Raw genomic sequence first — 16,300 nt, forward strand, 5'->3', positions numbered from 1 at the left:
TGAATTCTTCTTCAACTGGGCCGCTCCATCCCAAAGATGTCATCTATGTAGCGATAATAGCATTTCAAATTCTTAATCTGACATATTTATGTGCTCTTCGTCAAGATATGCCATATAGGCATTTGCATAACTGGGAACCATAACAGCTCCCTTTAATGTCCCTGCTATCTGAATGAAATAGCGGTCCTCAAACCTGAAGCAATTGTTACTTAACAAAATCTTTAAGAGGCTAAATACAAAATCTTGTCTGAGCATTTTGGTGCCGTCAGCAGTAGCCATTCAACTGCTTCTATACCAGCTTGGTGTGTTATGTTAGTTTAAAGACTCGTGACATCCAAAGTAAATAGGTTCTTTCATACTGTCAACGTTAAGAATCTGAATTTTCACTAGAACATCATTAGTGTGTCTCAGGTAGGTCCTTGTGTTCAGACTATTAGTAGCTGCAATTATTGGACGTCCCGGTGGTGTCAAATTTTTGTGAATTCTGGCTAGACTGTACATGGCGGGCATCAGTGGATGTTCATTGGTCAGAAAAGCCTTTGTGTGGTGATTGATGTATTCATTTGATTCTGCTTCGTCGAATACTGATTGAATTATCTTCCTCACTTAAATCTGTTGGATCAATTTCAACCTCCATATAGGTCCCAACATCTGCGAGTTGTAATTCTATTTCTTGTTTGTAATATGCAAGGTCCATAATGGCTAGTGGCCCACCTTTCTTTGCTGGTGTGAGTATATCTGACTTCGACCATAGCCGGTTTAATGCTTGTTGTTCAATATGAGTAAAGTTATCTGCTTGTCTCGGGCTGAAGTTCAGTTTCTTTAGGTCATTTAGTACATACTTAAAAGTATCAAGTGTTGGGTTTTGTACCTGGGTACATAAATGTACTCTTCGGTCGTAGTTCAAGGTAATGGTTTTCGTTTTCGGGTTCTGGCAGTTATAACGAGTCAAAGAACAGTTTAAGCTTAAAGTCGGAAGAAGTCAATGTTTTCTTTAAGCAGTGAACTGCTATAATGTGACACAAATGAGCTCACTTTGTATAAGGTCTTTTTTTCAAATTTCAATAGATATGATGAAATATTGACTACTAAGTGAAGTCTGATGTACAAGCCAAACTCCTAGACCTGCCGTTTGATGGCAACAATCTGTTCGGGACAAAGAAGCCTGGAATTTCTGGAGGGACATATCGGCCTAAGGTGACTGCAAAGTCAATGTGCCTATTAGTCCAGCAGCAACAACTTTAGACCCCCACGGGCATAGGTAGGGGTTTTTCAGCCTTCCCCTCCTTTGCCAACTGGGACAGAGACCAAGCTCCCTCTGCCCTGCCAAACAAGTGCAGCACCATCAGAATAAGTGTCAGGGCAGAGGTGCTCCTAGAGGTAGATTATCAGTTATCCTCTGTAACTAGCAGATTTCTCTAACAGCGCCACAATGCCCAAGGGCTGCTGCGCACTTTGAAAATGCTAATAAATAAATAATAAATACATCCTCTGCTGTGCCCTCAGAAGCTCTCGTGCAAAGCCCCTGTGAATCAGACTTTCACCACTCCTCTCCTGGGGTAGGAGAATTTCTTGGTCCAGCAAGGAAAGGATTGATACCACTTTAAGCCTTGTAGGTCATTCACCAGGGATACTGTCTTCCTTTTGCTCAACACCCACCAGACAATGCTTTGGCCAACCAGTGCTTGCTTATGGATCCCCTCCTGCTGGAGGAGGTTCATCAGCTTTCTAGTGAAGGGAGCCATTGATACAGTGCCCCGCTCAGTACGTGGCAAAGGATGGTACACTATTATTTTCTGGTGCCAAAGAAGTACCGGAGCTTAGATCCCATCTTGGATTTCGGTTTTTAAACCTGTACTGTTGGAAGGACAAGTTCAAGATGGGTTACTCTGAATCGGGTCATTCATGCTGTTAACCTGCAGGATTGGCTGGTCTCCAGGATGCATACTTTGATGTGCCCATCCACAAAAGGCACAGGAAGTACCTGAGATTAACAGTGGGGCACTGCCACTTTCAATTAAAGATCCTGCTCTTCGTTCTTTCTTCAGAACCCACAGTCTTCAGAAAGTTTCTGGCAGTTGTAGCGGCTCACCTTACAAAAGTAGAGATGCATAGCTATCTGAACTGGCTTGTCTGAACTCGCTCCCTAGACCAAGCGTCGGCACACTTGTACTGGGCGTGAGGTTTTGTTTCTCTCTGAACTTCAGGAAGTCTGAGGTTTCACCTGATGGAAAAAGTTCCAACCTCAGCCTTCCTGCACTTGCTGGGTCTTATGGCCTCCTGCATTCTTGTTACACTGGAGCCCCAGAGAACGTGTCCGACAGCTCATGTGGCCGGCAGGGAGAAAGTCTTTGAGGGTGCCTTGAGCAGATCGACTTCGGCCTCCCACCAATAGGAGCGTTTTCAGGAAGTGCTGGAGGTGGTGTTCTCACAATGGGAACTCGGCCGGTAGACCCCTTAGCTTGGAGTATGAACAGGAAGTGCAGGTGGTTCTGCTTCAGGGAGTTTCGGCGACCAGGAGGTCTGGTGGACACTTTGAAGGCCCGAGTGGAACTTGGACATACTGTATGCGTTTCCACCAATCCAAGTTTTATAGCTGTTGTTTTTTAGGAGACTACTGCACCTGTTCCGTCATTGATAATGTTGATCATTCCTGACTGGGCCCGGAGAACGTGGTGCCCGGAATTGAAGGACATGTTCATTTGCCCTCCCGACGCCTTACAGAGAGCGGACCTCCTCTTCCAATTGGAAGGACGAATACTCCATGAAAACCACACTAACCTGAACCTTCATGGGATGCCTGAAGTGGGATTTATCAGATAACATCCTGGACCTGCTACTCTCTGCTAGAACTGCCACCAAATCCATTTCTTCCTACATGTTCATCTTGGTGCCGGGAGAAGACCCTTCACCTGTTCCACAGCCTCAGTTCAGGAATTTCTGCTTACTTTGACTGACACAGACCTGCATATTGGCATTGTGAAGGGTTATCTTGCTGCTATGTTGGTTTTCAAGAGCACCCCAGAGCAGTGCTAGTTTTTCACAGTGCGCACCGTGCTGCAATTTTGGTGGGGATTGTGCAATCTGTTTCCCCCATGCCATTTTGTTCCTGCTTAGGACTTGAATTTGGTGTTAACATGGGCATTCCTTTTGAAACCCTCCATTCTTGTTCATGAAGATTACTCGCCCATAAGGATTTCCATGGTCGCCATTACTTCTGCTAGATTGGTGAGTGAGCTCCAGGCTTTGTCCGATAAAGCTCCCTATTTGGTTTCAAATGGAAGACATTTATGAGGAGGGAGGCCCGATTTGTTTTGGATTGGAATCACTACTTTGCAGGGAAAGTGGGGACTTCACTGAGGAATTGTATGGAGAGGAAGGAGACTTGCTCGATCTTGCTCTTGATTTACAAGATACAAGTGGTCTGGACACTTTGCCAGACCTCTACATGCTCCCTGCTCCTCCATCGGGTAAGCTTCAGGCAGCATTTCAGCATCTGATGGCCAAGGTGATTAATACCCTGAGTTTTCTGCCACCTCTCATCCAGAATATCCGTCAGCTCATATTAAACCTTGGGCTGAGGGCGTGAGGAAATTGAATTTACTGCTGTTCAACCACGCGTGAAAGCACCAGTCCTTGAAATAAGATCCAAGCCGGCCTCCGTCCTGACTGTAGATTGGGAACTGGCCAAAAAGTACAAGCCAGCACCTTCAGACCCACTGTTCCAGTCCACTCCCATCCACTGAAAGCCTAGTTGTCCAGGCTGCCATATTGAACCAGAAGTCCACGTCTTATCCCACCTCACCACCGTGTAGGAAGAGCAAGAGACTAGATTCATGGGGAAGAAATGTTTTTGGCTCAGCAAACCTTGACCTGAGATGTCTCAGTGCCTCCTATGCCGTGGGCACATTTTCATTTGGACTTTGGTCCTTTATTTAGGGCGCGGCAGAAACAATCCCTGCAGATGACATGAGGGATGGCTTTAATGCCCTGGTGAAGGTTGGCAGGAAAGCTTCACTCCAGATCCTCCAATCGGGCCTGGACACTGCTGACTGCGCGGCCAGAACTATGGCCACTGGAAAAGTACTGAGGACATGCTCTTGACTGAGTGTCTGTTTTTGCACCGGATGTCCAGGCAAAACTCCTAGACATGACATTTGAAGGCAACAATCTTCTCAGCACGAAGGCTGATCCCTCCACAATGTCCAGGCTTTTAAGGTGACTGCAAAATATATGGTCCTGACTGATGGCGACTGGCATGGGGGATTCACCCCTTTACCACTTAGGACCACAGAAGAAAGAGGTCAATCTCCCGAGTGCAGCACTGCCCCAACAGGGAGGAGAACCCGTAGATGAGGTTTGTCTACATCCGCTGTACCGTCAGCAGTCCCTGTTGCTAAACCCCTATGAATCGGACTTCCACCATCCCTGGGAGGCAGAATCTCCCGGGTTTGGAGTGGATATCTACCATTTCTGGTGTCTGGGTCTTGCAGGCCATTGAATATTGTTTCCCTTTTGCTCATCGCCCTCCAGACCATCTTCCAGATGGTATTCGCCTCCAGAGCCCCTCCTGCTAGCTGAGGTTTGTCAGCTTCTGGTAAAGAGGACCATAGATCCAGTACCCTGCTCTGAACGAGGAAAGGCCCTATATTCCACTTTTTTTTTTTGGGCCCGAAGAAAGACTGAGATCTACAGGATTGGTTAGTGTCCTTGGAACTTCAGGATGACTATTTCCACATAACCGGTTCATTTAATATTTGTGGTGGGCCAGCCTCAATACCAGTTCAAAGTCCTGCCATTCAGTCATTCTTCGGCACCCTGGCTTTCACCAAGCTGCCGTTGTTGCTAGGGACTCACCTCCTGGGGCAGGGCATTCATGTCTTGCCCTACCTGAATGACTGGCTTGTCAGAGCTCGCTCCCCAGACCAAGGGTCTGCACATTTTTTCTTCTGCATGTACAGCCTGTTGCTTAGTTTGGGCTTTTCCCTGAACTTCAAAAAGGCCCTTGTTCCGCCGTCCGAGTCCCTTCATTCATCTGTGCAGTCTTTGACACTCACATGTGCAAAGCCATTCTGCCGAGGGGCAAACATTTCTCTGATGGTACATTTTCTCCAAACCCAGTGACAAGTTCCTGCCTAAGCCTTTCTACGTCTGCTGGGTCTCATGGTCTCTTGCATTCTATTGGTTCCGGAGGCCTGACTATCATGAAATTGCTTCAGTGGCTATTCCATTGCCAATGTCTGCAGATTCAGAGACACATATCGGATCTTCTGCAGGTATTGAGTCGAGTTGCTCGAGAACCTTGCATGTGGTGGTCCTCGAGTGACAACCCACTGAAAGGCGCTTTGACCCGCAAAACCTGGCCTCAGCTGATGGTCATGGATGTGTATGGCAAGTTGGGGCGCTCACCTGTCGTACTTGACTGAGCAGACCGTGGAAGACAACAGAGTCCCAGGGGCATGCCAGTTTAATGGAGTTGAGAGGGGATCAGGGTTGCCCTAGTAGTCTTCCTCCCCTCTGTGAAAGAGATGTCTGCTGATCCTTGCCTACAATACAGTAGCCAAGCACTTCCTCAACAAGCAGGGTGGTCTAGTGTCCTTGCCTCTTTGCAGAGAAACGATTACTGTGGTTCTGGGCTCTGTAGAACAGTCTTTTAACGCCTGCTCATCTTGCCAAGAGAATCTCATGGCTTGCAGATTGGCACTGTGGAGTGATAAATATGCACGGTTTTTAAAAGGTCCCCTTAGCGAGGCTCCTTTAATGGATTACCTTTGTCCCGCAGATTCCACCTCAGATGGATATCCCTTCCAGCGTAAGCTGCTCAGACATTTTTCGACAGGGGTGGGGGCATAGTACACCTCAACTCGGCTGTTGATCCCTCTTGACTCGATGCAGTGGTAGTCTACTTTGCATCAAGTCAAGAGGGATCGACGGCCCAGTCAAGGTGCACCCACTGTCGAAAGTTTTCTGAGCAGCTGACGCTGGAAGGGATATCTATCCAATTAGGAATCTGAGGCAGAAGAATTCATAGAACGTTACCGGTAAGTAATTTCTCCTTCTTCACGATCCTCATAGCTCTGCAGTTTTTACGTGGATTGTGCCATCAGTTTTCCCTGCTCCAATTTGTGGTTCCGGTGTGGGACTTAAATGTAGTGTTACTGTTTCTTATGGGTGCTCAGTTTAGGCACCTACAGTTTTGTTCTTTTAAACTAATCCCCCTTGAGGTGATCTTCCTGTTGACTATCACTTCCGCTAGACGCGCGGGCGATCACGAGGTGTCTTGAGAAAATCAAATGGGGAGATTTAACAAATGGGTGACGTTGAGCGATACCTTCCTTCCTTTTGAAGGTGGTCTGCGTTTCATCTCTCTCAAAAGATCCATCTTCCTGTTTTTTTCCTGTGCACCATATTTCTAAGGCAGATGAATGATTGCATATGCTAGACCCAGTGCAGGCCCTCACATCAGGAAAGATTCCCAGCTTTGTGTGGGTTATGCTGGTGCTTGTGCTGGCAGGGCTGTGACCAAACAGACCCTGTCCAGATGGCTCATTCTCTGCATATGCTATGATCTGGCGGGTAAGGATGTGAGAAGAATTCATAGAACATTCTACCAGAGGACTGGCTGCCACCTCTACACTGCGGGGGAGGGAAGGGGCCTGTTTTGAACATTTTTCCGGGCAGCTACGTGGGCCTTGCTGTAAGCGTTCACCAAACATTCCTGCCTGGACTGGATTCCCAGTCTGGTTAGTAGGCCTGTTTTGGTAGGCCAGTCCTATACAGCTCTCCTCCCTTTCTGGATCATTTTACTGCTTTGGGAGTCTATTAAAGACGAGGAACCAATGTGAGGAAGGAATCCATTAGAAGAATAAATTGCTTGCCTCTCGGTAATGTTCTTTCTGATGGATGTTCCTGCCACAGATTCCTCATTGCCCTCCTTTCCTGCCCCACTTAGCGGTTGACTAGTAATTCTTTGGTTTCACGTCCCTCAGTGTGAAAATGCAAGTGAAAAAGGGTGGAACTGAGGTCACATGGCGCAGCGCCACAGATATAGACTAGCCCCGACATCCTGTCAGGTAGGCAGAGTTGATGCAGAGCCACACTGTGCCCCTGCTGGCTGAAAAGTGCCTGAACAACTGCGCCACAGATGGGATTATCAAAGATGTGGAACCCATGGGCGGAACATCCATTAGAAAGAACATAACCAAGATGGTAAATAATTTGTTCTGTTTCATTGGGTTGGAGGGGGCTTACCAGGCTAGTAATGGCTAGCTCACCTGAGGAGAAAGATCTTACCGGAGCAAAGAGCATCACTGAGAGCTTGGGGCCAATGCTGGCATGTGATTAACACCATTGGCACTCTAAGCAAAAAACAGGCTACTAATGCCATTTAGGTGGGAAAGGGAGTGTTCAACAGCTTTATTTGTCTTGCGTGACAATTTACCATAAATAAAAAGCAAAAACGACAAACCGAAATATCAGCAATTAGAAATGGAAAGGGAGCTCATCTTACCTCCTATTACCATGGCAACCGCATGATGGGACGGTGAAGTCATCAAGGAGGGAGTGAACTATGTGAGGGCAAGGAAGTGATGCTGTGGGGCTGGAATCCGAGCGGATTGTGGATGCCTGTGGGATTAGGTGCCAAAACAGTGATAGTGGACCTGTGGCAAAGGTTGCCAGCACCCAGAATGGAATGTAGGCTTTTGTCTAATTTTGCCTGCGTTCTTGGACACCTGTTGTATGCCGCGCCTCCAAGTGTGTTCTTATTTGATTCCCTGGAACATTATCTACTGTGATCATCCTATTCCCCACAAGGGCTTATACGAATTTACACCTAGAATGTGCCACTGTGGTCATTTGAAAGGTTTTCAAAGTGTTTCAAGCCCTTAATTAGTATGGTCTGTCTAAATGTGAAATATATGTTCAACTGTTTGTTCTGGACAACTGACCCAAGTCTTTTTCCGAAAGAAACCAGTTTCCCCGTCAGCCTACCTGCCTTTCCTCCCTCCTCCTAACCCTCCATTCTGCCTATGTTTCGTGGCCTCTGAGCTTTAAGGTGTTTGCAATCCATGTAGTGTTTTACAAACTCCAATGAAGAAAAATAATGCTTGGGAATACTTGAAAACATAGAAATGTATAGATATTTCTGAGGCTTGTGGAATCTGCTTAGATCACATGCTGTGCATAGGCCGACATCTAGTGGAAGCTGCGGAGTATTACAGTTTGTTTTTCGAAACTCGAAAATGGGCGTCGACACAGGGTGTGCCAGTAATACTATCCCTAGTGTGACGTCCACTGTACCCAAGATCCCTCACACGTCTAGGACCCTCAGATTGTTTTTTTCCGCCATACTGGTCAGAAGCATTTTGCGGAGTCCCCTGGCCTTAGCCATACTTTTGCTAAAATATTGATTTATTGACATCCTTCCCCATCCCAACGTCTAACTTCGACACTCGACGCCGGCTGGAGAAGAAATCGACCGTCGGCTGCTGCACGACGGATTTGGGCCTCAGAAGGCCTCTGGCCTCGGCCCTGCAAGTAGGGAGAGTGGGGGGTTGGACATACTCTACACTCTTGGTATATAGGTACACCTTATACATTTCCTACACTGAACAGCCCGCTGCCTCAAGGTGCGTATGGAGGGTACCCCTTTTCAATTCTGCCCCAAGTGCAATCGCAAATACCCTTGGGTCGACAGGCACGCCACATGCAATCTCTGCTTGCCGAGGGACCACCCCGAAGCGAACTGCAGAGCGTGTAGTAGGTTTAAACCTAAGACACTTAAGGACCGTTCGACGAAGCGTTGGGCCCACCACGCCAGGCAGGCGGCCATGGCAGCGGAGGGTGCCTTCAGCGATGGCAGCGACGCCGTGCTTTCGGACGGCGAGGGCATTACGACGTCGAAAGACAGCCGAGCGCAGGTCCCCGACCTCGGAAGGTCGTCCGACATGGCGGTTATGGGGAAGACCCCCGACGACACAGGCGCTTCACACACCACCCACACTAAACAGACGAAGTCCAACCGAGACTCGACGACGTCGAGTGCTCGGAAAGAGGCACAAATAGAACGGTCCAAATCAGTGTCCTCTGGGCGTTCGAGATACATCGCCGCATGACTCCAGGCAATCATCCACTCTTGCCAAGAGTGCCTCGCTCCCTAGGCTAACGGAAGTTCGATTGTCGGAAGACAAAGACGACTTCCATCCCCAGGCCGCACTCCAGGAGTCGGAGCCCGCAGATGAGATCAGCACGGCCCCACGTTCGAAGGACAGGGACTCGACCCCCGATCCTCGACGCCAGGCGTCGAAAACCTCCGGAGCCACAAAGGGACAGGGAAAACACTTTTCCACTCACGAGGAGGGGGGAAAACAGCAGAAGCAGCCTCTGCACTCTTCCACACCTGTAAAACACTCCACTCCTCCTAAACAGGCAGACAAGACTAGGTCTGCTGATATTTCAAAGAGCAAATCTACTCAAGAGAAATCTCCAAAACTTTCTGAGAGTCATTCCCAGTTCCAAAAAATGGTCCAGTGATGACATAGATAGGGTCATGTCAAGGATGTCTTCCTTGGCAGATTTTTACGATAAAAATCCAGACCATTTCCTTTCATATGATCCACAAGGGGCTACACCCTCAGGCTCTAATGATCCTATCCCCCCCGAGTAAGAAGCCCCTTCGAGGTACATCCATACTCACGACCATACTCACTATATCAAGGAGAGACTTCCTTTGGTGAGGACCAGGATTTGGGCATGGTAGAAGAGCAAACCGGGACGGGCTACTATGGGGACGATGAGGACCAAGAAGAGGAGGAGGAGGAAGACCCTGAAACCTACAGAGTAGATTCCCCGGTAGAAAAGGAAGCCCCGGTTACCGACTCCCCTGTCGATAACCAACCCCTCCTGAATGAGGTTCTCGCACGAGTAGCAGAACATTTCCATATTGACACCCACGGTGTCCAGGAGGAAAGGGACTTTGCCGAGGAGTTAGTAGGAGAAAGGAGGCCTGTTGCTCAGACCATCCCTATCCTCAAGTCTATTCAGCGAAGAATAGACCCGTCCCTGGTGAACCCGAACCTCACCAGAGCAGTCAATCCCAGAGTTGAAAAACTTTTCAGGGCAGCCCAGTCTGACCCTCTATATAAGAGGACATCTGAAGCCAGACTCCCTAGTTGTCACTAATACTCGTAAGAGGGCTGGAACACCCTTGTCATCGTCCGAAGCTCCTCCAGACAAGGAGAGCAAAAAACTATATGGTTTCGGCAGGAAAGTAGCCTCAACGTCCGCCTATCAGGCAGGGATTGCAAACTCCACCACCCTGTTGGCCAGCTACAACTGCCATCAGTGGGAAGAAGTCGCGGCACTCATAGCCTCTGCACCGGAACCCTTAAAGGGCCAGTTAGCTCGGATTTCCGCAGAGGGTAGAGCCGTGTCTGGTTGCATTTTAAAAGCAACCTTTGACGCCGCGGACAACGCAGGCAGATTGATAGCAGAAGGCACTGTTATCAAGAGACATGCGTGGTTACGGCAGTCTGGTTTTAAGGCAGAAACCCAGGCATCATTGTTGGACAAACCGGTGGAAGCCGATCTGTTGTTTGGTAAGGTGGTCGAGGACGCACTGAAGAATGCCAAGGACGAATACGAGACACTCAAGTCCCTTGGCCAGTTAACCAATAAACCCCCTAACCAGAGAGGGAATAGTAATTTTCGTCGCCTACGCGGCCAAAATTGCCAGAGAGGATCTAACTATTCCCAGGGGCAGGGTACACAGTGGAACAGCCAACAGTCTACCCCGGGTTACGGCAGGGGAAATAGGAGAGGACTTCGTAAAGGCAGAGGCAGCCCCAGCAAAGGAGGCGGCACGCCTCCACCAAAGCAGTGACGCTCAGTTCAGGGTCCCTTCTCACGCAACCCCAGTAGGGGGACGCATTTCCAACTTCACCCAGGCTTGGGAAGGGATCACATCAGACAGATGGGTGCTGTCAACAGTATCCACAGGGTATTGTATAGAACTACTGCAGCATCCCCGGAACCATCCTCCACGACAAAGAGTACACTCTTTAGAACATCAGAAGATTCTCCTCGAGAAGATCGCCGTTCTGCTAGCAAAGGACGCGATAGAACTCGTCCCGGGACACCAGGTAAACAAGGCTATTTATTCAACTTACTTCCTTGTGCCAAAAAAAGATTTGACAATGCGCCCAGTATTGGACTTACAGCCTGCCAACAAGTATGTCAAGCCCCAAACGTTTCGTATGACTATGCTACAAGAGGTAATCCCCCTCCTAAAAAAGGGGGATTACATGGCAACTTTGGATATGAAAGATGCCTATTTTCATATTTCCATGTTCCCAGCGCACAGAAGGTACTTGCGCTTCAAGGTGGACAGTCGGCACTACCAATTCAAGGTACTGCCCTTCGGGATAGCTTCAGGACCAAGGGTATTCACCAAGGTACTGGCGGTGGCGGTTGCACACCTACGCAGGGAGGCAATCCCGGTGTACCCTTATCTGGACGACTGGCTCATAACGGGGGAAACCCCAGTAATTTGCAGGACAAACATTCAAAGGACTATCAACCTCCTCCACGAATTAGGCTTCTCAATCAACGAGAAAAAGTCAAGCCTGGTGCCAATCACCTCCAAACTGTTCCTAGGAGCAATCCTAGATACTGAAGAGGGGTTGACCTTTCCTTCAGAGGAAAGAATTTGGAATATACTACTGCAAATTCCGCAATATCAGTCCGGACACCAAATAACGGTATGCAAAGCAATGCGTTTACTGGGCATGATGGCGTCATGTATTTACCTGGTCCCCCACGCGCGCCTGCGCATGCGTCCCATGGAGGAATGGTTGGCGAAACAGTGGTCTCGGGCAAGTGGTCAGTGGGACGATCTAGTGGTCGTTTTCGCCAACACTAGTACAAAGCCTTCACTGGTGGACAAGAGAGAATCTTGCACAGGGAAAACCCTTTTACGATCCCGAAGTACAGGCAGTAGTCACTACCGATGCATGTCTGACTGGGTGGGGAGCTCACCATCTCCACCACACAGCTCAGGGTCTCTGGTCTCCCTCAGTGGCCAAGAACCACATCAACCTGCTAGAGCTTCTGGCAGTATTCAGAGCGCTTCAAGCGTTCGAGCCCCACCTACTAAACCTGTCAGTGCAAAACCGGACGGACAGCACAACAGCCATGTTCTACCTGAACAAGCAAGGAGGGACTCGTTCGCCAAATCTGTCCAAGCTTGGCCAGAAAATCTGGATATGGGCACTCAGACGGAACATCTTCCTGTCATCACAACATGTTCCAGGGGAGCTCAATTCCCTAGCGGATGCTCTGAGCAGAGACTCCCTCCCAGAGGAACACGAATGGGTTCTACACAGAGAGGTCGTAGAAAATATCTTCTCTCAGTGGGGTTTCCCCACTATAGACTTATTCGCCACAAGCGAAAACAGACAATGCCCAGGATTTGCATCCCGGTTCCCCCAACCAGACTCCCAGGGGAACGCCCTGTGGATGAACTGGTCAGGGATGTTTGCGTACGCTTTTCCACCAACTCCTCATCAGGAAGGTGGTGAACAAGATGAACAGAGTCGATGACGCTCGTCCTAGTTGCTCCCATGTGGGCAAGACAACCGTGGTTCCCACACCTACGCAGGATGGCGGTGTGCGAGCCCATCAAACTTCCAGCCTGGTACAACCTGCTGTCCCAGCACCAAGGTCAAACAGTGCATCAGCAACCCAACTCAATGAACCTGGCAGCATGGCTCCTGCGGTCATAGAGTTTGGACATCTCAATTTACCACAGAGTTGTATGGACATCCTAAAGGAATCTAGGAAACCAAACACAAGGCACTGTTACTTTGACAAGTGGAAGAGATTCGTTATCTGGTGCCAGAGTAGACAAATCAACCCAGTTGATTGCACTCCTTCCACTATTGTTACATACATGCTCCACCTGCTAGATGCAGGATTGGTTTTTAACTCACTGAAAGTACACCTGGCAGCCCTGTCGGCATACACCACTTACCATAACAAGGTCTTGTGGTAAGTACCAGTAGTTAAAGCCTTCATGGAAGGAGTAAAGGGACTTCACCCTCCTATTTCAAACCCACCACCAGGGTGGGACCTTAATGTGGTGCTATCTAAGCTCATGGGGCCCTCTTTCGAGCCCATGCATAAAAGCAGTCTCAAACACCTGACTTATAAAACGGCCTTCTTAGTAGCTATTACTTCTATAAGAAGGGTCAGTGAAATTCAGGCTCTGTCAGTGCAGGATCCCTTCTTTACTGTCCATAAAGACAATCTGGTTTTACGCACACACCCTAGGTTCTCACCTAAGTTTATAACTAAATTCCACGTAAACCAGTCCATTGAGCTTCCGGGTTTCTTCCAGGACCCTCAAAGCTCGGCTGAGGTGAAACTACACACCCTAGATGTGCGTAGGGCGGTCCTCTACTATGTAAATAAAACCAGACCGCTAAGAAAAACAGATCAACTGTTTGTCTCCGTAGCTACAGGCAGAGAGGGCGATCGCGTCTCTAAAGGTGCCATCTCGAAGTGGATTATTAACTTTATCCAGCTGTGTTAATCACTCTGAAAGAACTCTGCCTTTCACGCCAAGAGCCCACTCTACTAGAGGCATTGGGGCCACTCTGGCTTTCATTGCAAATGTACCCCTTGGCACCATTTGCAAAGCAGCTACTTGGAGCTCTATTCACACTTTTACTGAGCATTACTGCATTGACACCCATTCCAAGGCAGACACACAAGTGGGACAAGCGGTTCTAAGACACTTATTTGCTCATGACCCTTCTCACATCCCACCTCCTTCTTCAGGTACTGCTCGCTAATCTATGCACAGCATGTGATCTAAGCAGATTCCACAAGCCTCAGAAGGGATACATTACTCACCGTAATCGTATTTCTGATGCTTGTATCTGCTTAGATTCACATGTGACCCACCCTTCCTCCCCTCTGAGAGAAGGTGCATGGTTGCTTGTAGTCTTACCTTTCTATCTGCTTGGATTATCTGTACTCGCGCTACTCCTCATGCTACCTCATGTCAGAAAAAATACAATCTGAGGATCCTAGACGCGTGAGGGATCTTGGGTACAGTGGACGTCACACTAGGGATAGTATTACTGGCACGCCCTGTCGACGCCCTTTTTTCGAGTTTCGAAAAACAAACTGTAATACTCCGCAGCTTCCACTAGATGTCGGTCTATGCACAGCATGTGAATCTAAGCAGATACAAGCATCAGAAATATGGTTACGGTGAGCAATGTATCCCATTGGTTAATGATAAAAAGCCATGAACTCACTAGTCCTTCAGACCCTTCATTCATGCATCCCATCCTCTAATCCGTATACTGCCATGCTGTAATATAGTTCAACTTTAAAGGTAAATGACACACTGGCAACAACACATTTTGAGTGAATGTGCAAACCTAGGTGCATTTAGACTTTTAGCTTATGTCGTAAACCTTAAAGTTCTACGATACTAACTCCACACTCAATCCATTGAAGGGCCATTTCAAATGTATGGCTTAATGTGCCAAAGTACTAAAAATACAGAGGTTCTAGGGCAAGTACTTTCTTCTTTTTTAGTGTTCGTTAATTTGACCAAAACTCCATTGTCCTTAGAGCTACACCCCCCTCCATTAATTCACTGAATGCTTGTTTGTAGAGGGAGTAGTGGGTGTTAATGTATGCTGTTCTCACTTGGCTTGCTTTTCCTTCTTGCACTTTTCACTCTTAATGTGGCACTTCTCTTACCAGAAAGAATAAAGTTTCTCTGGCTGCGAGATGTTGGATTGCTTGCCTTTTTGGAGACCTCAACTAGTGTCAAAATGACTTGCTGCTAGATTCCACTTTTGCATTGTTTTTTGTTCTCTATGGCTGCAGCCATTTAATATTGTCTGTGCTGTAGCTGCTGGGCTATCCTTGTTGGCTTGTTTCTAGGCCAGGCCAGGGGGCGTTCATTTGTTCGGTGCAGCGAGGTGTGGGAGTAGTCACTTAATACAATAGTCATGCTTAATGTTTGTTTTTTCTTTTCAGCACTTTAGTCCCATCAAATCACCCAAGACTTGAGATGCATACTTGCATCACAACTGCGCCTTTGCACAAGAGATCTAATCGCCAATTTGCACAGGAAGGAACGAAGATAAATTAACAACTTTGTGTTGAGCATGGGCAACTGGACATGTCCTGCAGTAGACTAGAGATCCAGTACAAACTGACGAATCCTGACGGACGATGGAAGCTGTAGCACGCAAACTGATGGTGCCGGACAATGCCCAACCCAACACTTTGTTTTCATTTTTTTAAAAACATTTTTGCAAAGCTAATAAAAGATTTATATTTATCTTTGTCTGGGGTTCCATTCTTTAAAGAGAATATGAGCAATCTGAGTTCTAGAGAAACGATGGTGCAAAAACCATAACTCTGGAGACCACACCAACCTCGAGTCTCTGCGCAAACTGTAGGATTTTGATTACTGAGTTCAAAGCTGCTTACTACTCTCCATTGCGGCAGCCTCCAACTGGAGCAAAGCCCTTGTTAGGGCAGTTTTTCTGAAGTCCAGTTAAGGGCCTAGCAAAAGCATTCTACTGAGGCAGTACAAGACTCCACTCTTAATATAAGGCTGTATCACCTGAGTTCGGGGTAGCGTAGACTGAGCAGCCAGGCTTATCTTAGAAGGGAGAGAGGGCAGTAGATGCAGTACAAATGAAATTGTCATACAAATGATCTAAAGAAACACTGAAACACTATGTATTGTAAAAATAAAGGATTTATTTAAATACAGGTAGGCCCAGATATCCGATAAATCTAGGGGTTAAGTAAGTACTAACACATTATATGAAATCACAATATAAAACACAACACTATACTTGAAAGTACACAGACCCAAGTATAAACCTTATTTGGAACACCTAACAGTAGTTCTAGGGAAGTCAAAACCTATTTATACACATTTAGTATAGGTCAAGCCTATTCTTTGGGAGTAAAAGACCAATGGTTACTTTTAGATTACTTTTGGTAATACCGGGACAGTAGGCCCTTCCAGTTGTACAGTGACTCTTGGAACAAATCAGATAAACAGTCAACTGGACAATATACTTTTGGTGACTAGTGAAACACTTATTCTAGGTGCAGTAAAACCTTTGACTACTTTTGTCATAACACACAGTTATACCAGGTGAGTAAAACCTAAGGATGTAATGTACAATTACAGATGCTTTGGAAATCGGGGAACCCTAGATTGAGGGGAGCAATAACTCTGGTAACTTGTTTTGAA

The 16,300-nt window shown here is 47.5% G+C and overlaps 1 protein-coding gene across 2 annotated transcripts in view; it reads left to right on the top strand.

The window, feature by feature from the left end:
* TROAP (trophinin associated protein) overlaps positions 1–15,367 on the top strand; it is a 530,766-nt gene extending 515,399 nt beyond the window's left edge. The window contains exon 19 of one of the 2 annotated variants that reach the window (XM_069653825.1): positions 15,061–15,367. In XM_069653825.1, the coding sequence (XP_069509926.1) occupies positions 15,061–15,093 (33 nt within the window). In that variant the 3' untranslated portion in view covers positions 15,094–15,367. The remainder of the gene's footprint in view (positions 1–15,060) is intronic. The other variant, XM_069653826.1, reaches the window with a different exon arrangement.
* The last annotated feature ends 933 nt before the right edge of the window (positions 15,368–16,300 follow it).

This window comes from Ambystoma mexicanum, chromosome 3q (genome assembly GCF_040938575.1).
Source record: "Ambystoma mexicanum isolate Mex_15411 chromosome 3q, UKY_AmexF1_1, whole genome shotgun sequence".
NCBI lineage: Eukaryota > Metazoa > Chordata > Amphibia > Caudata > Ambystomatidae > Ambystoma > Ambystoma mexicanum.